At 45.6% G+C, this 24,129-nt stretch overlaps 1 protein-coding gene across 3 annotated transcripts in view; it reads right to left on the reverse strand.

Annotated features, from left to right (window-relative positions):
* Window positions 1-7,642: 7,642 nt before the first annotated feature.
* Window positions 7,643-24,129, reverse strand: part of LOC144811058 (ataxin-10-like) — a 1,101,028-nt gene continuing 1,084,541 nt past the window's right edge. For all 3 annotated transcript variants that reach the window (XM_078673828.1, XM_078673826.1, XM_078673827.1), the window contains one exon: window positions 7,643-9,125. In XM_078673828.1, the coding sequence (XP_078529954.1) occupies window positions 8,941-9,125 (185 nt within the window). In that variant the 3' untranslated portion in view covers window positions 7,643-8,940. The remainder of the gene's footprint in view (window positions 9,126-24,129) is intronic.

Genomic DNA, 24,129 nt, shown 5'->3' on the forward strand with positions numbered 1-24,129 from the left:
CCTCTGTCCCAATAGACAGTGCAAGGATTGATGAGTTCCTACTGGACCTCCCCTTTCCGGTACTGACGGAAGATACAAAGAAAGATATTGATGGCCCCATTACCCAACACAAGAAACGGGCAGCCATTAAGAACCTGAATCGCAATAAGACACCTGGCATGGACGGTCTTCCTGTGGAGTTTTACCTAACCTACTCGGAACACCTAGTGCCGGTATTGGAAACGGTCTACAGGGTGGCATTTGACACTGGCCACCTACCTGAATCCACCATACAGGCGTTAGTTACGCCCATACCTAAGCCAGGACGAGACGTGCTAGAAATGACCAACTACAGACCTCTCTCATTGCGCTCCACCGAATACAAGATTCTAAGTAAGGCCCTTGCAAACCGTATACAATCACACCTCCCCACACTTATTCACCAAGATCAGTGCGGATTCCTTCCAAATCGCAGCACATCTCTGAACACTTGTAGATTGCACTCGATAATGGCAGCTACTTCACGTGAGCTCCCCCGCGCGGGGAGTATAGCGCTTGACCTTAAACAAGCATTTGACTCCCTATCCTGTGAATATATGTTTGAGTCTTTGAAACGATTTGGGTTCCTGGATAACTTTCTTAAGTGAGTCCGCCTACTGTATACATCTCCTACGGCCAGGGCTCGTAATGGCCGATATATCTCAGAACGCTACGCGGTACACAGAGGTACGAGACAGGGCTGCCCCTTTTCCCCATTGTTGTTTGTGCTTGCTCTTGAACCCTTGGCCTTAGCCCTCCGGAGAAAAGCAGGTCGCCTGGACATCCCTATTGACGGAACACAGCACCTTATATCTATATACGTGGACGACATTCTCTTATATCTCCGCGATCTGACAGCAGATAACAACCCGATACCTGCCATATTTGACACGTTCGAGCAATTGTCAGGCCTAGCGATAAACCCCGTAAAGTCGATCAGTTTTTTCTTCCGAGAGATACCACACTTAACTCACATACGATTTGGCACATACTATATGCCTGTTGCCCCCACTACCTTTAAGTACCTGGGTATACAAGTGTATAGGACACCAGAGGATCAGATTGATGGTAACATCCAAAGTGCAATAACGAGGCTCCGAAGTAGTGTAGGGTTCTGGACCTCTTTGCCTTTATCAGTGATGGGTAGAATTGCCATTTCAAATATAGTTATGCTCCCTCGCCTTCTATATTACTTTGTGAACTTACCGGTGAATCTCCAACAATCTATTTTTAATACACTGAACACCATCTTGTTCACTATTATCTGGGGAGCTGGCCGGAGACGGATCAGCCTTCGGAAACTCCAGCTGGGGACGATGGCAGGCAGGCTAGGGGTCCCTGATTTTCGGGGATACTACTATTCTAGTCAGCTCCAATGGCTTTCCTATTGGACAGCGGGTAGGAATTTGCATGAGATCGGCTTCACACCGGAGAGACTTGATCGCGGAGAACTCCAATTTTTATTGTTGCCCAAGACCCGGATCCCCCCGGATTGTCCCCCCTTGCTAAAAACTGCCTTACATCTTTGGAGATAAGCCCTTTCCTATACGTCGGCGATACCACCCTATGCGGCGAATATTCCTTTATTAGGCATCCCCACGCCGCAAGGTAGACTCACACGTACTAGACTACAAGGATGGACAGACAGTGGGGTGGAGGAAGTGGGATCCTTTTTAGGGGATGATGCCCTACTGGACCACGAAACCTTTATGCAGATCACTGGAGCTCCAACACGCCTATATTTGTTACATGCCACGGTGACACACTATATTAGGACCACTTGGGCACCACAACGAACCAAGCCCACACAGTATGAATTAGTACATCTTTTATATTACATGGGACCGAGAGGCCATCTGGTGCGTTGGTTATATACAGGGATACGGGCGCACGCAGCGATCCTGCTCTTGACCCTTAGAACACGCTGGGCAGAGGACTCAGACACTGAAATCACGGACAAAGCATGGAATACCATACTAGAACACCTCAAAAGAGTGTCACGTAATGTCAGACTTCAATTTATTCAAGCGATGGTGCTCCATAGATCATATCTCACCCCCAAGAAAAGACATCGTATGTTTCCGGACTCCCCTCATTGTTGCCCTCGCTGTGGGGGGGATGAAGCGGATTTTATCCATATGGTGTGGTCTTGCCCTCGACTACAGGGATACTGGGCTGAGGTCAGACTGTGACACAACTGCCGGTCCCTACCGAAGTCCTGCCCTGCCTTGCGGGACTAAGACGACGATCAGGGAAGCAAAAAGTTAAGCTGAAATTCCTAGATCTGGCACTCATTTTGGCCATTAGGGTCATAACGATGAGATGGAAGTCTCCTAGATCCCCTGCAGTGACCGCGTGGCAGGCGGATTTATTGCAGTGAGGTCGGGCGGAGGGAGCGGCCCTTCGGAGGGAGGAAGAGAGACAGCTACGAAAACAACCTATAGCACTGGAATGGGAAGCCATGCTGATTGGACTAGAAACATTCAACTTAGTCCCAACACAGGTGGCTGGGTCCCAGTGATGTGCAAGAGTCTCCAGGTACTTTTGAGTTAACGACCCTTCCTGCTGACACAGGCAATTTCCTTTTGTTTCATGCACCTTATAGTTTGAGAACTGCCCGAGATTCCCCACGGGTAGTGGAAATGCCGGGAACGGAAAGACCAGGAGTGGGAGGGGGGCGGGTTAGGGTTGGCCTGGGTAGAAGGTTTATAGGAGTTCTTGTTTAATTGTAAACAACTTTCCACTTACTGCACTGATATTTGAATTGTACCGAAAACACTCCTCAAATGATATGCTGGGTCATGACCACGAAGTAATGATTAGCTTCTGACAAGATACACTGTATTGCACATGAGACAATGATATGTTTTTATTTGTTCTGCAGACTAGGGAGGGGTATAATTAAAAAGGACTGTACAATATGTCATGACCCTGTGATTAACCATGTCAACTTTGCAGTCAATAATAAAGTGTGAACATTTAAAAAAAAAAAGAATTAACAGAACTCGATGGGAGAAAGTAAGTGAAGGATCATGATAAGATTTGGGTAAGACCACAACTATGGCTACCTGTTAGACCTTGCATCTTTTGGCGTGTTTCCCCTGTCTTTTTGCTTTCTGACCTCCTTTTTTTGATGGCATACTGGACTTAGTTTTTACAGCTTTAGTGTGACTACACACTTTTTTGCTGCTTTTAAGTGCTAAGGTCCAAGTGCTCTTACTGTAAATTGTGTTATGATTGGTTCTTCATGATTGGCATATTTGATTTACTGGTAAGTCCATAGTAGAGAGCATTGTGTGTGTCCAGGGCCTGTAAATCAAATGCCACTAGTGGGCCTGCAGCACTGATTGTGCCACCCACACAAGTAATCTTTCAAATGTGACTCAGAACTGCCACTGCAGTGTCTGAGCATGCAGTTTTAAACTGCCATGCCGACCTAGCAAGTGCACCCACTTGTAAGTCCTAATCCTTTCCTTTTATTACAGTTTATCGAGGCACAGAAGAAAATCTTTCCTGTGCTTAATAAGTGTGCAACATTTGAAATGCTCTCCTGCAGCGTGGCTACTTTAGTGAGTGGCAAAATGAGTGCAGCTGCCCACTTGGAGCACTTATTTACAGGCCCAGGGACAGAAAGGAGCATATGCTAGGGAATTATTAGTATAATAAATGTGCCAATTGGGTGCATGCCAATTTTACCATGTTTAAAGGGGCGAGCATAAACACTTTACCACTGGTTAGTAGGACTAAAATGCGTAGAGTCCTATAGCCAACAAAAACAGGATCAGTTTAAGGATATAAAAATCTGGGGGCATACCACGCAAAAGATGGTAATTTCCAACATGTGACCCCCCCCCAAAAACAGAAAGCAGGGAGAACCACCCACCCTCATGAGAGTTCTTATCGATAAGGTAGGAAAACCTGGAAAGACCATCAGCATTGTCATGGTCAGTTCTAGGACATTGTTCCACCATAAAGTCCATTCCCTATAGGGAGATGTACCATCTCAACAGTTTTGGATTCTCACCCTGCATTTGCTGGAGCCAAATGAGGGGTCTGTGAACCCGGAAGTGATATCCACATAGGTATTGTCTCAACATCTTTAGTGCCTAGACAACTGCAAATGCTTCCCTCTCAAATGCACTCCACCTCGTTCCCTGGGCAGTAGCATCCTTCTGACAGAAGGCAACAGGTTGGTCCAGGCACTCATTGTTCAGTTGTGATAAGACAGCCCCAAAGCAATGCTCTGAAGAATCTCTAGACTATAAATTCCCCTGGTGCCTTGAGGACTGGTGCTGTGCACACAATTTCCTTCAGGGTACCAAACACCTTTTGGCACACCCCTGTCCAGATCACATTGTTGGGCTACTTCTTGGAAGTCAGCTCAGGTAAGTGGGCAGCTAAGGTGCCATACCATACCCTTTAACAAATCTCCTGTAGTATCCGGGGAGGCCTAGGATGGTTCATCTGGTCTGGGTCTTGGGAGGCTCTCAAGCCTTAATCATCTATATCTTGGGCTGGAGAGGCTGAATCTTGCCTTAACAACTTGACACCACTGATCCATGCCCCATATGACACGTACTGGCCTAGATACTTAGGCCTGCCTGTTACAGGGCCTGTAGCACTGCCTGGAGGTGGTGCAGGTGGTCATCCCAGCTAGAGGTGAAAACCGCAGGTGGTGCATTGTCATTTAAGTATGCAGCACTGAAGTTTTCTAGCCCAGACAGAGCCCAGATGACCATCCTCTGGGAGGAGGCAGGGGCATTCATTAGTCCAAAGGACATCCCTTTAAACTGAAAGTGACCGACTGAGGTGGAGAATGCAGGCTTATTTCATCTTCACCCCTCAGAATTTGTCAGCCCCCAACCAATCAACGAGCTCATCAGCACTGGGGATAGGGTGAGCATCAGGGTTGATGACTGAATTGAGACCCCTGTTATTCACACAGAAGCTGATCTCAGTGGTGGTACCTAAACGGGCAGCCGGTAAGAGAGGAGAGGTGAACAGCCCCTTCAAGTGACACCAGTTCCTCTGTTGCTCACAGGTCGGGGTAGACGAGAGGACAACTCCTTTCACTGACCCATATTGTTCCCTGGAAGATAGTAGGTCTGGGAGAGGTTCAATCTCCTCCTCACCTTCATCTGTCACCAAGTGCATGGAGACGACAGACCTCCCAAAGTGGGGCTTGAGGTGATTTAAATGAGGGACCCTTAAGGAGTTCCTGGATGTCTTGAGGTCCACTAGGTATGTGGTCACCCCTTTCCGTTCCTTGACCTCATAGGACCCGAGTCCACCAGTTCTTTAAGTACCAGGGCTCCACAAGCTCTATCTCCCACATCTTTTGCCATATACTTCACTAGAGTGGCCTTCTGGTCATGACTGCATGGCTGGCCACTAGGTTCTCAGTGGCCTACTCCCAGACGCGCTTTATCTGAGACCTGAGGTCCAACATGTAGCTCACTAGACCTCAAGGGAGTTTCATGGGAGCTTGCTCCCATCCCTCCTCAATAAGACTGAGAGATCTACGCACAGGCTGGACAAACAGAAGGTCAAAGGGGATGAACACCAGTACCTTCTGAGGCACCTTCTTGTAGGCAAATAACAGACATGCTAGTAAGAAGTCTCACAACGTCTCCTGGTAGGTTCAGGTAGGCCTTAAATCATGACTTTCAGGGTCTTGTTGTACCTTTGAACAAACCCATTGGTACGGGGGTTGTATGGAGTGAAGAACTTGTAGGTTACCACTCGCTCCAGGACAGGGACAGGCAGTAAGTAACTAAACTAAGTGGTATTGGTAAAAAGGCAGTTTCTTGTATTTGCTTGGATAAAAACGGAAAGCATAAAATAGAATAAAAATAAAGTACCGTGCGCCAAAACCACTGTGGGTGCAGTACCCGCAGACACACAATATTAAGCGGTATACATGGATCATTTAATGTGTGTGACTAAGTGCAAAAATACAATTGAAGCAGCATCATGCATTCCCCATGCAGTAACTACTCATGTCTTCTGCCCCGAAGCGACCCAGCCCTTCCCTCCCCTTTCGAGCCCCCTCAATCCCCGCCCTGCCCAAGCTCCTCTGCTGTTCCGTCCCGATCGCCTGCTAAAGAAATAAAATAAAGGAGTGGCTCACCAAACTCTTTTTTAAAATATTTTATACTTTTAGTAAGCAGGCAGCATGTTGCCTGTGCAGCGCTGCTTATTAAAATAATGAAATATTGTAAAAGTAGAGTTTGGCGAGCTGCGCCTTTGTATGGAGTGGGGTGAGGCGGGGCTTGCAGAGAGCCCCAAAAGGAGTTTGGTGAGCAGTGCCATGTAAAAGAAAGGTGCGGCTCGTTAAACTGTATTTTTTCAATACTTTATACTTTTAGTAAGCAGCGCAGCATGGTTATGTGCCACGCTACTTATTAAAAACATAAAATATAATGGAACTCCGATACTTGAAAAATGACATAGATTTCTCAAACTACAAAAGTCGGAAAACCGACACAGCACAGCGGAGACGAGGCAGGCAGGCAGGCAGCACTTACCGCCAGAGGGCGCACTGAGCTCTCCGGAGCAGCCTCGAGGCACGAATGATTCGGGGCACACTCGCATTCAAAACGTGCAGAACAAAAGGAAAGGCGGGCTAGCGAGTGATCAAACTCGGGAACGCGTTTATTCACGCTAGAGAACGGTGGTGTCGCAGGTTTCAATTCTGGCAAAGCCAACCTACATAATATTCGTCACAAGCTCCAAGCCGCTTGTGTGTCCTTGACTTCTGTGCATACATATCGCCCCAAGCGCATAATTAAAATAAGTTAAATGTTACACAATAGTTACGACAAAGCAACATAACAGTTATCGTAAAAAAAAACATTAGCTAAAGGTAACCCAATAGTAAACGCACAACCTTCGCGCAAGTAATGGTAAAAAAAAGTGCCAAGTGTCATGGCGCCAGTAAAAGATCCTGTCCGGGTGGGCGGGGCCAAAGAGGACAGGGTGGTAACCAGGAGGGACTAAAAAGCCTTTGTTACAATCAGAACACACCATTTAGCATAATCAATGATGCAAAATGACGCACGCCAATGGAAATTACGGGCGGAAACGAAACTCGACTTCTGAAAGTAGATTGATCCCAAGAAGCCGTCACAGAGCGACAGCGCATCCGTGCTGTAACGCCAGGCAAGACCTAAAAACACAATGGGTCAAGTGGGTCGCTCTGTGCTGCATGCTGCCGTGGGTGGAAGCAAAATGTTAATAACTCAGCAGACCAGTGGATGAAGAAAGCTAACTGAAACCCTTATAATTAAATATATAGTGGTTATATATTTGTCGTACAATCAATAGGTCTTGGCTAACACCAAACCCAAAAATGACAATCAGCCCTGCCACCCCTTTTTATTAACATTTCCCAAAATATTTTTTTCTGTGATTGTTTTAATTCTTTAGAAAAAATAAAAATCGACAAACAGCTACTGTGTAAATGATTATTCCTCACCAACAATACTCATCTGGATTATAAATAACCTACACTGGACTAAATGCAACGAGATTTTGCAGCACTTTCAAACATATCTTGATTGCTGCTTTTGTCAAGTGGTAGAGAATTTAAAATACTAAGTAGAAAGGCTTTCAGGTATTGCACTTTCTTGTTTCAAAGTGTAAGCTTTATTTAAAGTCAAGTCCCTGCCTCCTAAAATGTATATATGTCTTTTAATGGCATTGATGTCTACTGAAGTGGTGAACGTCATTACAAACCATGAACAAAACTTATCACTTAAGACATATGAACACAAATTATCAAGGGCTGCCTCAATGTGTAATCTTGTGACTACAGTGATGACTACTAACTCTCGTTCCTTCCCTTTTAGCGAGAAGTTGCCATTCTGTAATAACAGGATTCCGTCTCATTTGTCACTGAAGATGTAATGTTAACCAAAGAATATCATTTAAATATAGACTCTCAAATGAGTTGAAGCACATAATAAACAATCTTGTAAAAGTGCTGTACCAAGGCATATCAAGCATAGGAATTATCGTGGTATCAGAATATTATGAACAGATTATTGAGGCACTAGGTAACAAATAGTAAGTGCGTTTAGAGAGAGTATAGATTGACTATTCTAAACTCCACATCGATGCACCTTGAAAAAATATATACATTGTCAAGGTACATATATGTGGAGCTGGGAATAAAAAATCTCCATTCAATATTTCAGCCTTGATATTCTGCTTACAATATTTCATTCCATTGTGATTCCCATCTTGATTCTCTGGGGGCACACTCTATAAAAGTTTCAGTCTTGTAAATGAACCCTCAATACGGCACTGTACACAGAAAGGTGTTTTCTCGAGCAATCATGTTACTACGATCAAAGGGAATTTGAACACAATGGACCTGATTATGATGGCGGTGGGACCTCCAACAACAGGCCCTCGGTTGCAGCCCCACCGTCATCCACCACATCGATCCGACTGCTGCATTAGGATGCAGGCAGTTGGAGCTTTGCAGTCGGGAGGGGGGAAGACCGCCCCGTTCGACAGGATCAAGGATCCCGTCGGGCCGGTTGTCAGACTCCTATCCCTACAAAGAGGCACCGCCATAGGGATTAGGATGTCAGTTTACAACAACCTATTCATGGCGGTCCGACCAGCATGTACAGGCTGTTGGAAAAGGACTTTGGGGGCCCCAAGCAGGGCTTTCGTCCCCCGAACCACCTGGTGCCTGGCACAAACGGTTCATGGAACTGCACAAAGTGCCTTTTTCAACAGCAGCTTTTGCTGCAGCCCTTTTTCTGGGCTGCAGGAAGAGCCGCTGTTGAAAAGGCGTTTTAGGGCAGCCTGCATGGCGGTCCTATCGTATCGTAATCTGGCCGCAACATTGTCGGACGGACACCTTTCTGATCGCCATTATAATCAGGCCCATAGTGCTTGTCCGCATTGTTATGATTGTTTCTTCACAGATTTCAGGATCAGTTTCCCATCTTGCTCCTGCACTTCCATGCCCATGCTCCTCAACAGCGACCCGTCCGCCAAGCCTTGCCGCTCCATCTGTGCAATGATTGCCTGGTTTTCTTCGTTTTGCTCTGTGAGATTTCGGATGGCGTACACTGCCCACTGGTTCAGAACTGTAGAGGAAAGTTAAGGAACATGACCATCTTGTGGCATAGACTGCTGTGATCTGAAACAAGGTACAACAGATGTAATAGAAATACAGTATTAGTGCGCTTCATAAAGCCATGGTACTAGTTGATTTTTGCTTTCAAAGCTAGACAGATGAAATCACTTTTCCTGAGCGTGCTATTTATGTTAAAAATTCGATATTCAACATTTTCTTTTTCATTCTGGTAGCAACTGGGAAAACCTTAATGACGTGCCAGGGAGATAAAAGGGGCACCGGTGTCCACTGTGAGAGGGAAGCCAGCAAATAACTGACTGGCTAATACAGAATAGTCTTCATTTTAGCAACCTGAAGTTAGAACTGCTGGAAAGAGAAATCGAATACAGTCGTATAGGACACGCACTGCAAACTGGATCACATTCAAAGGTTATGATCATTTTGGAAGTGGCTTATATCTCACGAAAAATGTAATTTCCAGGGCACTGGGACCTGCATAAGCTTGAGTGTCACAGAATGAGCTTCAATCTGAATTGAGGTTCCTAGCTGGCTACATTGCATACTAATATAAACCTGCAGAGTGTGAGACACGTCTATTTCAATAACGATTATTCTTTTAGGAAAAATTGTAATTAATAATATGAAGAAAACAAACAGAGCAAGTGAGAACAGAGAATGTCGAGGTCACAGAGAGTGTAGCGAACCCATCAGTTTTAATAGTTTTGGATCCAGGGCAATCTGCGAGTGGATTGGGGGAGGTGGGGGTGGAGTACATTGTTTATCAGATGAAAAAGTATTTAGAGAAACATGCATACAATATTAATCACATTGTGATTATACCTCTAGAAATAGTGCAGTGAACAACTACTATTAAGTTGGAAGGACAGACCACACTGGAGCCAAACACTGGTTGAGGTCGAGCAGAACTCCAGGTTCATTTTGGGCACTCTTGAGCTACTATCTTTGTTTCCGAATGCCAAGCAGACCTAATTCCGGAAAGCGGACCCAATATAATGTATTCCTCCCGCTTCCACGTTGAGAGTATGTCTTGAATTAATATGACGGGGCCATAACCATACAGACTAGAGCCCAACTGGCCATTGTTGATCAGATAACCAGGATTCACTCTGGTCATCTGTAGGCTGTCATCCTCTTCCTCCCCCACCACTGTCCTGATGAAGACCCGCATTGACTAATAGTGCATAGATTGGGTTGAAACTTCGACAATACCTCTTGGTCCAGATCAAGGATTTGCATGCAAAATATTAATTTGGATAAAGCAGCAGTCATTGTTTTTTCCCGCTCTACTCTGGCCTTCCCTTCTACATATTTTAATCACCTTGTACATAATACACAGTTAACTGTATCACTGAGCACAATATGTCACTTGAACACGTATCACTTTAAACTTCACCCTGTGTTGACATATGTGTGGGTATATATAAATCATGCAATTTATATAAAATAACATAATACCCATCAACCTGTTTTTTTTGTGTGGTCCTTACAGTCAAAATTGCTCAGACATTAACATTTGAGTATTGTAGAAATAAACTTAGAAAATTGAATTACATGTATCAGAAATAGTTGTTTACACCAGACAGAACCATTGTTTTTGTTTGCACAAGCAGACCTTTCAAGCAGAGGTATGACAGACTTATATTGGCATTACACGCCCACTCGAACCATAGATGAAAGTAAATAACACAGCCCTGAACCTAATCAGTAATCCCAGTTTTTCCAGTATGAACAACAATGGCAGCCGGAAGGCCACACATACACACTCACTAATACTAATGCAGTCACACACACCCATTCACAGCATGAACTTACAAATACACATACATTATTATATACATACACAGACGCACAAATATTAAAAAACATAACGTCTCAGGGAGGGACATCTCAGTGGTTCCAGGAGGGTTGGGACTGCTGCCTCCAGTCATTGGTATACACTACAGTAGGAGCTTTTACTCACGCTCACTGCCAGTTCTTCAACAGCCACCTACCCTCGAACCCCACATAAGCACCAACGCGTATACCCCCACTCTACACCACAGGCCACAGCAACACACCACCAACATCCTCTTCATCACCGAGACCTAGCTCAACCCCTTATCCGCTCCCGACTTCACCACAGTAATACCAGCGGACTCCAAGATCACTAGACAGAACTGAAGAGGACTTACTATCATCTACAAGGAATCCATCAAATGCACAACATCCACAGATACCACCATCCCATTCATGGAACACCTGCACTTAAATCTGCAAATCTCCAAAAATGTCACCCTCAACAGAACCCTCACTTACCCACCAGACGGACCACAACCCACCTTTACCAACCACATCACCGAAGTTGTTGCTCCACTCACCATCGACTCCAGAGCCTACGTTGTCCTTGAAGATCTGAACTTGCACCCAGAAGACCAAAACAATCCCAGGTTCACAGCACTCCTTGAAAGCTTAAGAAACATCAGACTCACCCAACTCGTCTCAGAATCAATACACACTGCTGGACACACATCATCCACTTCCAAATCAACACACAAAGTTGGCACCCATACCAGGTTCAGCATGTCAAGACAAAGCTGGGGCAACATCACAGAAGCAGACTGGCTCATTCTCCTCAGCATGGATCAACCTAGCCCTACAGGCAACCTCGACAAGGACATCAACAACTTCAACAACTGGATAAAGAAATGTGCGGACTCCGTCGCACTCATCAAACCCAGCAAGCATAGTAGATCAAACAAGCAGGCCAGCTGGTACAGAGAAGACCTCTGAGACACCAAACTACACTGTAAACAGCAATTAACACATCGGGGAGAGGATGTGGTCTGACAACTGCACTGCTGACTTTGGAGCTGGGAAACCAAGGTTCGAGCCTCGGGGTCGCGCCCACATCCTGTGATTCTGAGCAAATCACTTAATCTCCCCGTGCCTACAAAACAATGAATGTGTCCTGTGTAACGTAACCGGTGCTCATGTAGAGCACTCCAATACCTTTGGGTCGAGTTCTCGCTATATAAATCTGCAAAAAACAAAATTAGAACAAGTTTAATTACCTTCAGTAATGCCTTATCTGGTAAAGATTCTATCCAGCTGAAGATCCCTTAGGTCTATGGCAGACAAAACTTGGGCAAGTGTGAGCATATAGAACTTGAGAAGGTGCAGATCCAGGATGAGATCCATGAAAGAGGTGGAAGGCAGATTGGGGTTGACAAGGGACTATACACAATCCTAAGGATCTGGCTGTAGTCCTGCAGTATTTGAAGCGCTCCAGCACTGAATTCGCCTTGCCACCAAAAAGGCGATAGCCATCAGAGGGCATATCCATTAGGGAAGCCTGGACATCCCCTGCAAAGACATATGTTCTCAACCAGATGTATTGCCGCAAGGCAACCAACAATGAAAATCAGCATTTGTATAGGACAGAACTACCTACAAGTCTACACCCAGATGCTCTTAAGCAAATAAGCGACACAAAGAAAAGAAAATAGTGGACGGCATCAAGGGACGCTCCAACAGCTCCATGGAGATTTTCTAGATTGTCAAGGATCTCTCCTTGCCTTCAGCCACTGTCAACAACATTGCAGTTGCCACAACTCTGTGAAAACATATCCAACTTCTTCCACAGTAAAATCACAAACATCTCTACAGCAACTTCGCACAGCTTCCCAGCACCAGAAACCTCAGTCGGTCACCTGACTGGATGGACAACCCTCACCAGAAATGACACAGCGGCAATCATACGAACCATCTACTCAGAGGCCACAGAGGACCCATGCCCCCATCACATCTAAAAACTAGGAAGATCACCAATCAGCACCACCCTGACCCACATCATCAATACCTTCATCACATCGGCCACTTTGCAGAACTTGCCAAAATCAACTTTATCCCCAGGAAGCCCACAACTTCCAACCCATCTCTCTGCTATCCTATTCAGCCAGAGTGATTGAGAAGGCCAGGAAAAAGCAACTCACAACCCATTTCAAACTTCACCATCTTCTAGACAACACTCAACCAGGATTCAGAAAGAGCAATAGCACTGAAACAACACTCATAGCGGCCACCAGCGACATTCAAATCATCCTCAACTGAGGAGAAACAGTACCCTCATCCTGTTCGACTTCTCCGCAGACTTCGAAACAGTCTCCCATAACACCCTTATCTCCTAGAGATTGACACACAAGGATCTGCTCTCGATTGGATCTGTTCCTTCCTCACTGAAAGAACCCAAAGGGTCAGGCTGACACCCTTCACATCAGAGACCAAGAATCTGATATGGGGAGTCCCATAGGTATCGTCCCACAGCCCCACTATTTTCAACAGATACATGACACCTCTCACCAACATAATCCAATCATAAGACATCACAGCCATCTCCTCTCCCTGACGGACAAGACAACCACCATCAGAAGCAACTTCACCAACTTCATGACCACAGTAACAGACTGGATGCGAACCAACTGTGACAAGACATAAGTAATGGTCTTCGGCAACAAGACCTTCCGGTGGGACTCCACCTGATGGCCGTCAGAGCTAGTACCAACACAGACACCCATAGACTACACAAGAAAACTAGGGATCATCGTAGATGACAAGCACAACATGACGGCTCAAGTCAAAGCAGTGGATTCCAAATTCAATGCATGCTGTGAAATATTATCAAATGCTAGCCTCAGAACACCAGACGGACTGCCACATAAGCACTCATCACCAACAGGCCATACTATGGCAACAGTCTCTATGCTGGAATCTACAAACAACCGCACACAGACTCCAGACCATCCAGAACACCACCACATCAAACCGACCCTCAGGGAGCTTCACTGACTCCCTATTCACAAGTGCAGCCAATTCAAACTTCACAGACAAACATACAATAGTTTCATACACTTTCACCAACCTACCAACACACCAAACACCTACTCTATGCCTCACTCTCACACATTCCTTGCATTTGTAAAAGCAAAACTGGAGAACGCTCATTCTACTACAATACAATGAAGACATGGAACGATATTGCTCAAAATATTAGTGCCTCCTACTCACTTCTTGAGTTCCACATGAAGCTGAAGACCTGGCTCTTTGTATAAGCACCTCAGGCCACACAGCTACACACCTGCTCAAGCGCCTTGATACACTCTTGGGTGATTAGTGTGCTATACAAATCAACATAACATAAGACCAACCGGAAAACAAACAAGAAAATATTCCCTGTTGAACAAGCATTGGCAATGCCAATAGGTCTGGCTTCTAATAACTAAAGGTGCCTTATGAGTCACTGATGAATTTAGACACTCAATAAATCAACATACCTCTATCACTCATCCTTGCAATCATTCATCCATCCACTAACTCTTGCATTCAAAAACAAAAAAAGTCTGAAAGAAATGAAAGGAGACCTATAATAGTAAAATCTGCTGATCTTAGGATGATCCTGGACCAAAGTGGCTCTGCTACTGTAGTCCTACTCAAACTTTCAGCAGCATTCAATACAGTGTCACACTCTTGTCTCTTCAACATTAGAGTTTGCAAACAAGCCATTAAATCGCTCCGCTTATTCCTCTCTACTAGAACAAAAGCTGAGGCTCTCCCTCCTTTCCACTCTCCTACAGACCCCATTTCTTGTGGTGTCCCTCAGGACTCGTCCTTGAACTCTACTCTTTTTAAGATTTGTGTTTCCCTGCTAGCTCATCCAGTGGGATTCTATGACTTTCAGACTGTCTCTTATGCTGACGATACTCATATTATCATCTCAATTTCTGACAATTTTCCAAACATTCAAGCATTCTGTTGGCTCTTGGATGAAAATGAACTGCCTGAAGTTGAAAAATGATCAAATGTAAGCAATAATGTTTGGAAAGCTGTCCAACACCTGGTCTCCCCGATGCTGGTTGTCAGAGCTGGACCCACCCATAACTCTCTGGACTCAGAAAAGAATTTAGAAGTCATTATTGACTACAACTTATCTACATCACTACAGGGTCAACCATGCAGCGGCCATCTGCTTTTCCACAGTGACAATGTTAAGAATAATATTCTCCTTTTTTCCTCTAACTTCATGCAGGACTGTTGTAATTCAAGTGTAATCACCTCCAACCTTGAATAAGGTAGTTCTCTGTATTCTGGAATCCTGACATATATTTTATCATTTACTTGTTGTACAAAAATGTGCAGCTCATCTAAACCCCAATCGTCTATCTCAAGCACATATTGCCCTGCTATTCCCAGATCTTCACTTGCTTCCTGTTCAACAACTAGTACTTTTCAAAACCTTGTGATTTGAACACCATGCCTTCAATAATGCAGGTCTGACGTATCTTGAAAACAGAGTGACAGCATATCGCCCTGCCCACTTTCTTCATTCATCTTTCTCTTTTCAAATCACTACACCTTATATCAGTCATTGCGAGAGTAGTGACTTCTCCTGCTATTATCTGCAGTCAATCCTTGATTTATGCATCAGAACTCCAATTACAATCTGCCCAGAAAGAAGTCAAATACATGGGTCTTTCAAAAGGTGCAAGTTTTTCTGCAGATACATTTATCTTCGGTGCCACTGCCCTTTTAGGGGTAACAGCCATTCTCTACAAAACCTCTAACATAACATATTACACTGTCTTAAATTTTATAATAAAAAGTTTAGACCTGCAGTCCTTGTCATAACTCTTTCGAATTTGGCAGCATGGCACAAAAACAGACAAGCTTAATTTAGAAACAATGTGTAAGTATTTATGCAGCACTCGACCAGTAATAAAGTGTAAATACACCAATAGAAGCATCTTCAACCAATTTAAGAAAAATAGAGGAGTACATTTTAATAAATAAAATGACAAACATTCAGTTAGTAGAACCGGAGATGCAAATGTTTAAAGTTTGAATAAACAATACTGCTCAAAAGCACAAAATTCCAGTCGCAGTTATCTGGTCGCACTAGAGTGGGTCAAAGTCAAAAGGTAAGTCCAACTGCGTTGGAGTGCAGGTCACATACAGGGACCAGGATTGTCCCGATGGAAAGATTACCTTCTGTCTTAAAATCGTTTATGGAGAAAAAGGGGTTATCGATGAGTGATCGGCAGGGCAAGCTGGATCTGAAACGTGGCTCAACAACTTGCTAAAGCATGGGATCCTGGTGCGGTCGTTAACAAAATGTAAATGTAAATGTTTTTGTACTTGTATAGTGCACAGCTACCCGCAGTGGGTTTCCCGGCGCTTGTACGAATACCGCAAGGGAACCCTTCCTGGCTTTCCCTGTGAAGTGTCCACTCCTGGGCACCCCCATGGTGCAGACCAGGCATCCCTCGCGTTGTGGGGGCCGTTGTGGAGACTAAGCAAGCTATTGCCCAGAGTTGCAGCGTGGGACCCATGATCAGAATAGGCACTGAGGCGAGAATATCCGGTCAGGGGAATTAATGAGCCCGAGACCCGCCGAGGCGGGAATCGAACCCTGGTCCCTGGCCAGAGCTCTGCATCGAGGTCTGCCTGCTCTAACCATTGAGCCACACTTCTCCACAAAGGCGGGAAAGCTGTAAGTGGGCGAAGTCCGGAGTAAGTGCCCAGGAAGGCCTCAACGTCGATTGGCTTTGAGTTGGCGTGAGTCTCAGGAAAGCTCTCTACATTTGGACTAGGAAATTTGTTTTTTTAATTTATTTTTATTAGGTTTTCAATTTTATCAACAGATTACTGTACATACATCACCATACATTGGCAAAACATTTGGTACATCGTGTATGATTCAATGATGTTATAGTTGCGCCGACTTGTATAGCAGATGTTACCTAAGTGTGAAATGCAGGAGCTGTTCGTGGTATACTACCATACCTATGGGAGTGCAGGTAAATTACCCTTAACCATAACGTGTTGTTATTACATTGTTCGTGGCGTGTGTTGACCAACAGCAACTGTGTGGAGACAACTGAATAACATAACTGAGAGCATAGAAACAAAATAAAATCAAAAGAAGAGCACCCTACCCACCTCCCTGTTTGGATCATACACATTTCCAAATATGTCTACTGCCTGCGCGCTCATTCCCCATACGGCATCGTGTAGGTGTTTGTGCATATATGCCATATGTGACAACTGACCAAGTATCTCAATTAGTCTGGAACTATGATGCGTGTATGTGTTCTCAGTCTGCTGGGTCAGCCCCCGAGGGACCCCCTACATCTCCTATGTACTGCTGCAGTTCCACCAGCATTGCATCCCAACTCGTGGCGATAGAGACCTTACGCAGGCCTATAGTTTCTTCGCATCTGATTGCGACGCTTTCCGCTTTGGCCCATGCGAACAAAGAGCGGCGCCATGCCTGCACATGTGGAAGGTCTGGTGCTTTACATTTCCTTGTGATTAACCTCTAGGCTGCCACTATACCTAAATCTAGGAATCTGGAGGTTACTTTGGTGCTGCGGGTTCTGCTGTATTTGTGTAAAAGGTAAGTTGGCCATTCAAAGGGTATCACGTGTTCTGTACAGACAAAGCATGCATGCCATTGCCCTCCAGTATGTGTGACGGTGATTACAGCACCAACACATATGTATCAGGTTGTCCAAATAGGAGGTCTGGCCCACGTTTGGGGCATAAATGGAGCATATCAGCAGCATTTGACCATTCAACCACCCTCTCACAAATGCATACCTGTCTTCAGTGTATCGTTTCCTCCTCACTTTCAAATGGGACCCCAGCCCTCATCCAGATTAAGGCACCAAGCGCATGGACTGAATAGGCAGTGCCATAGACGTGGCCTCTCCATCTCCAGCACAAGCGCTCAATCTCAGCATGTGTGTTTCTTGCAGTAGAGCGATGCTAGCAGACCTGTGCTGCAGGTAAGAGTATATTGAATATCTACGTGCCGGCTTGTGTATACCACACATATTCCATGTAACTATATTTGCTTGTGTCATGTCTGGACAATACTTTGTTCGGTGAGGCCTAAGGCAAACAAGGCACGGCAATCCATGTGGTCAGTGGGTGTTCTCCGAGTCAGGAGCTGTGGAAACTGATGTCATACTTTTGGGGCCTCCTCGTCTGCCGCAACGGTGGCTTCTCCTGCCAGGCTTACCCGGGCATCTTCTGTGCGGGCCCTGTCCACACCCCTGAATCCTCCAACCAGTCCCAGACCTCGGACGGGTGAATCAAAAAAGGAGACCGGACCCTTTGCGACCACGCTCAGTCTAGTTGGGAAGAGCAAAGAGTAGCTGATCTCTAAATAGCGGAGTTGACACTTCACCGCAATGTAGGTGCTCCTCTGCCGCTACACTAGTGCTCTGTAGTCTATGAACACCATGATCTGATTACCACAGACTTTAATTTCTGCCAGGTTGAGGATTTTACGTAATACCACATCTCTGTCTCTATAATTGAGCAGCTTCAATAGAAATGGACGCGGGAGATGCGCCCTCTCAACCACGAACCTCGGCGACAGTGCGCCCGTAGTCAGCAGCTCTCTGAGCCAGCGCTCAACATATTCCTCCGGGTTGCGTCCCTCTTCTCCTTCCGGGAGGCCCACCATGCGGATATTGTTGTGGCGTGAGCATCCCTCCGCGTCCTCCACACTGTCCTCTAATGCATGCATGTGGTCTAGCAGGGCTTGTAGGGCCGCAGTGTGACTCTGTGCAACGGGTTTCAGTTCCGCTAGGGATAGATCGTGTGAGTGTACCTTTTCTACTAGCTAATGGTGGTCAGCCCGTACCAGGAAAAAGTCTGAGGTGACTTTGTCAATTTTAGAATCGAGAGGACCTCGTCTGAATTTTTTCCACTGCCGCTAGTACAGTGTCCAGCTTGGTGGAGATTGCTGTGTGTGGTGCCTCTCCGACAATGCCCCCCTCCACATGTAAGGGCTCTGAGACACCAGTGTGTGCTTTGGCCTGTTGTGTGTTCGTGTGTAAACGGCCCATTACTATCTGCTGTGCTTAGGGCATTCGCTGGAAATGTCCAGCAGCAGTTTGGGTCACGCTGCGGCATCAGGAGGAGCTATGCCAATTGTCCAGTGATGGTCACTTTTCGGCTCAACTGCGTACGAGCGATGTGTGTGTGTGTCTCACGTTGTGGCCCCTCATATCAAAGAAGGTGGCATCAGCAGGATTAATGGCAGTTATCCAGCACAATATCACTCCTCAGCATTGAGTCATGAACACAAGGCCTCTGCTGGCTACCGAGTCATGCACATCCCAGACAGGGCGTGGGGTGGGCAGGGCAGGCCGAGGGGTGCGATGCCTGTGGAGCTCCCCAGATGCGACCCAACACTTTTCCCATGGGTCAGACCCACCTTGCTCCGGATTCCACATGGGGGTATAGCTCGTCGCACCAGGGCCCCCTTCGGAGGAGCTCTGGCCCCTGACTTGCACTTGTGGTACCACCATGTGTCCCTCTTACACACCACAGCCATGGCCAGGGCCTGATCAAACCTCCGTACCCACGAGGCGTGCTTCAAATGAGGGTGTAAGCTGTGGTGGCTGTTCTGACTTTCGTGTGGGCCACCATTCCCCCCCTCTTAAGACCCTCATGGGTGAGTAGTGCGCTCTACAAATGCTCTGATTGGTTGATTGATTGATGCATAGCGGGCGCTCCACTGACCTGTTACATGGGTCCACAGCAGTACCCAATCCTTCGCAAGGCTCCTTCCGGCCTCTTATTCCACTGCCTCGACGCTGATACCTTCTGGCCTGCGACCCTGCCATGCCACGCACCTGCAGCCTAGGTCTGGAGTCCCTGTCGCCTGTCCGGCCTCACATCGATTCTTCGTGCTCTTCGCTGCGCTCCTGCGCCTCATCCTCGGTATGTCTCCTGCGGGTAAGGCCAGCGGAGAAGGCACTAAATTCTCTCTTCTGTTGCACCTCAACACATACTGCCCCTGCTTGTCATGTCTTTATGGGGACAGCACTTATTCTGCCCTTGTCCCCAGTGGGGGGCAGGTCCACCAGCGCTCAGTGCCCTACCCGGCTATAGCTTCACGCCTCCAGACGAGGCCCTCCATCTTGTCGGGAACCAAGGGCGAAAGGCTCCAGCTCTTCATACACGTGAGCCCCCAGGTGGGGTGAGGACAACAGCCGCCCGCTGGTTCCCTCTAGCCACCAGTATGCGAGGATCCATGGGCAGTGCACCTCATCAGTGCCAGCCTCCAGCCCGTTCTACGCTCCCCACTGGGACTGGTGCCGATCCGTGAGACTTCACCGCTGCGGTCGCAGCCGCTCCCTCCGGCGATCCGTTACTCGTGCATGCTCCTGTTGTTAAGCCCTTATGCACCCACTCCGCGGCAATCTGCATGGCCGTTGGTTCTTTTAGCCGAGATTAGCATCTGTCTTGATAGGCCAACCTGCTGCCATATTGTGTTACGATGGCGAACAATTACATCATTCTGTCTGTACAATGACAACTAGGAGAGGCAACACGCAAGCAACTATAGTTCTGCTTTTTATTAATACAATTGCAATTAAAAATACATATTTCATTAAAAAAAATTATTTCCATATGTGATATGGACCAAATCTAACAATATTATTGACACAAAATTACAAAAAAAGAGAAACAAAAGGTGGCACAATAGTAAATTCAACGCGCGTTTCGGCGAACCAGCGCCTTCTTCAGGAATAGCCACGTATTACCTGGAAAGAGGGTATAATAAAATACATCCATTAAAAAACAACACATTTGTCATCTAGTGTATTACAATTATAAATTTAAAACAAGTTAAACACAGAGCCTATAGTTGAATCAGCTAAAAACGGTTATACAGTGCCTCCCACTAAGAGGGACAGAGAAGACTTACAGTAAATAAAATCTATAAAACATGGTTTTCTTCAATGCTCATTTTAGACCCATATTCATATCATTTAATTAAATATGAAGGCTAAATACCACTAATGTTACATAGCTCCATGGATTTCAATCTAACAGTATTATCCTAACTCCATCGATTTCAATCTGACAGTATTATCATAAAGAAAGATGTGGACTATGCTATATACATGGCCACTAATTTTATAGCAATAGGCCACTAATATCCTGTTATTATTTGTGGTGTTTAAATCTGTTTGTTTCATGAATTTAAAACCTATCTGAATTATTATAGAGTTTGATTCAATACTTACTTAACAGACATTGTCAACAGTTCAATAGAATTGTATAGAGATTGTTTTCTTTATCAATATAATGATTTATTTGTCTGTATAAAAACTATAGAGCATTCGATATAAACATAGCACTCCTGTGAAACCATGGTCATTAAAAAGGGGGCTGTTCCCCATCTCATTTATTACTTACTCACATGGGTAAAGCAGTTTGTGTTCCTTAAATTTCTATCGCTCCTGTTTATTTTTGAAGTATTGATTGAAGACAGCCACAATGTAGATAGTCTTTTGGAGGTGGGTAGAAATTCCGGCATAGAGAGCGTTTCCATAGTCGAGGCGGCTGGTGATAGGGCCTGCGAGTCTTTCTGGTGTTGACTGGGATCCATCTGAAGATTCTGCAGTGCATGCAATGGGTTTGGATCCGAGAGGAGGCGACTGTGCAGACTTGTCATTTCATGGTCAGTTGGCGGTTAAGGATGATGCTAAGGGTGTGTGCATAATATGTAGTTGTGGGTGTTGGGCCGAGTTCCACTGGCCACCAACTGTAGTCCCATGCGGAGGTGCTCGTCCCGAAGATCAGTACTTCTTTTTTGTCAGAGTTTAGTTTGAGGCCACTTTCCCTCATCCATTTGGTTACCTCTGTCCTGGCATTGCAGAAGTTGGTCTTGGCGTTGTAGGGGTCTTCGGTGAACGAGAGTATGTTGGGTGTCATCGGTTTAGGAGATTATGGTGAGTCCGTGCGATCTGACAATCTCTGCGGGGGAAGCCATGAAGATTATGAACAAGGAGGGGCTGAGGGATGCTCCTTGGGGTATGCCGAACATGATGTCCTAGGGTGCGGAGGTGAAGGGAGGCAGACGGATGCTCTGTGTGCACCCGTAAAGGAAAGTGGCGATCCACCTGAGGGCATTTTGCTGTATACCGCAGTTGTGGAGTCTGACGATGAGGGTATGCTGGGATACGGTGTTTATCGCTGAAGAGAGGCAGAGGAGGATCAGGGCCACAATTTCTCTGTGGTTGAGGGTTCTAATGTCATCTGTGGCGGCAATAACCACAGTCTTGGCACTGTGGTTGAAACTGAATCCTGATTGTGAGGTATCCAGTAGCTGGTTTAGTTCGAGGTATTCAGTGAGCTGTTGGTTGATGGCTTTCACAAGTACTTTGGCTGGGTAGGGGAGCAGGGAGATCGATCAGTAGTTTCTGAGGTTGCTGGGGTCGGCAGAGGGCTTCTTCAGGAGTGGTCTGGCCTTTGCATGTTTCCATCCGTCCAGGAAAGTTTATGTGGAGATGGAGATGTTGAGGATGCTGGTGAGTGCGCTGATTAGGTTGATTTCAAGAATGAGGAGATGGTGAGGGCAGGGGTCAGTGGGAGCCCCGGAGTGGATGGATTACATGATGGTTGTGGTGGTCTGGGTGACCAGGTGGTTATCATATGGCTGGTGTTCGCTGGTTGACCATAACTAATTACGACCTTATTGTGTAGACCACGAGCTCTTACAATTTAGCTGAGCTCTATGGCATGTCCATGAAGAGTAAAATATAAAGACAGGTACGTACTAAGATATTGCTCCACACGGGAATCCTAATAAAGTGGCTGCATAATAAATAATAATGTGTAAACGCGTGTAGCAAGCGTTTACAAGTTGTCTCATCTCTAGACGCAGGAGTATATTATTACCTGAACTTCAATGGTCTTCAATGGTCTATCCAGTTAAAAATGTGCACGAATGCGAATGACAGTCTTGGTAAGCAGTCTCTAGCCCCGAGAAAGCTCACAGAATGCCTAATCACGCCTGTGAAGGAGGGAATAATGATGAAAGTGAGATGGCCAGGGGGGTTTTAGTTATCGAGGGTCCTTAACTGAATAATCACCCATGAGTGATATGTGGACCTAGGAGCCATGTGAGTCTACAAGAAATACAGCTTGGAAAAATAATAGCAGAGATACAAAAAGTGTTTCTCCTGAAACCTGGTATAGAAATCAAGTGTTGAAGGAATTAATGAGGTTAAGGTGTATGAAATGGGAGAAGATGTGGTAACGTTATTCTAAGAAAGCGTTCCAGACATAACTCACGTCATTTTCCTGGGATAAGCAATTTGAGTTTTCCTGTGCTCAAACTCCCTTATTCAGTAAAATTGTGAATGCTTAGACATGAGCTAAATGCTGATTTAAAGCTCATCGTAAAAGGATTAGACAGTCACACGTTCTTTTTCTCTAGGCGCTTAAGAATAAACTGTCCTTTGTACACCTGTAATATTACAGGTTTACTTTACGTTAGGTGGATAACAGAGGTGAAAGGGATACCACAGAAGGATTTTATTTTAGTCACCTGGAGCGAAGGCATACAACACACACACACAACCAAACAAACATACCATCTCCACCCTTTGAATAGCATCAAGAAACAAACTGCAAGGGATGTTTGATGATGCAAGCGAATAATTATTTCGTGGTGGTTCAGTGAGTGTAATTCTACAGCGGTCTAAAGGCAGAGGCTGCAACGATCTTTAGCAATGAGATGTGGGATTATATCAGTACCACCGACACAGAGAGATAACAAAATACTTTTTTGAGATCACCTTTGTAGCTGGACCTTGTGTATTCCGTTAGCACCTCTAAGGTTACAAATTGGGATCATTCCTCTACACCCAGTAGGTTATTGTACTAACCTCAATATTAAGCCACATGATGGCATCTATGTTATATCATTACTGGATACTCTGTCAATCCGGGGTTCCAATAAAAACCGCTGGTTGAAACACGCTAGAAGTATTATCAAGGAAACAAGCCACGAGGAACCATGACCAAACCCAACTTTAATAAAAACTGAGTACACAGGAGCTGGTCAAGAAAAAAAATGGCCTGCCCCAGGAGACATTGCTCCAAGATGCTGGTTGTGGTACACTAAAATCTTGTGGTATTTTTCTATC

This window comes from Lissotriton helveticus, chromosome 1_1 (assembly GCF_964261635.1).
Source record: "Lissotriton helveticus chromosome 1_1, aLisHel1.1, whole genome shotgun sequence".
NCBI classification, from domain to species: domain Eukaryota; kingdom Metazoa; phylum Chordata; class Amphibia; order Caudata; family Salamandridae; genus Lissotriton; species Lissotriton helveticus.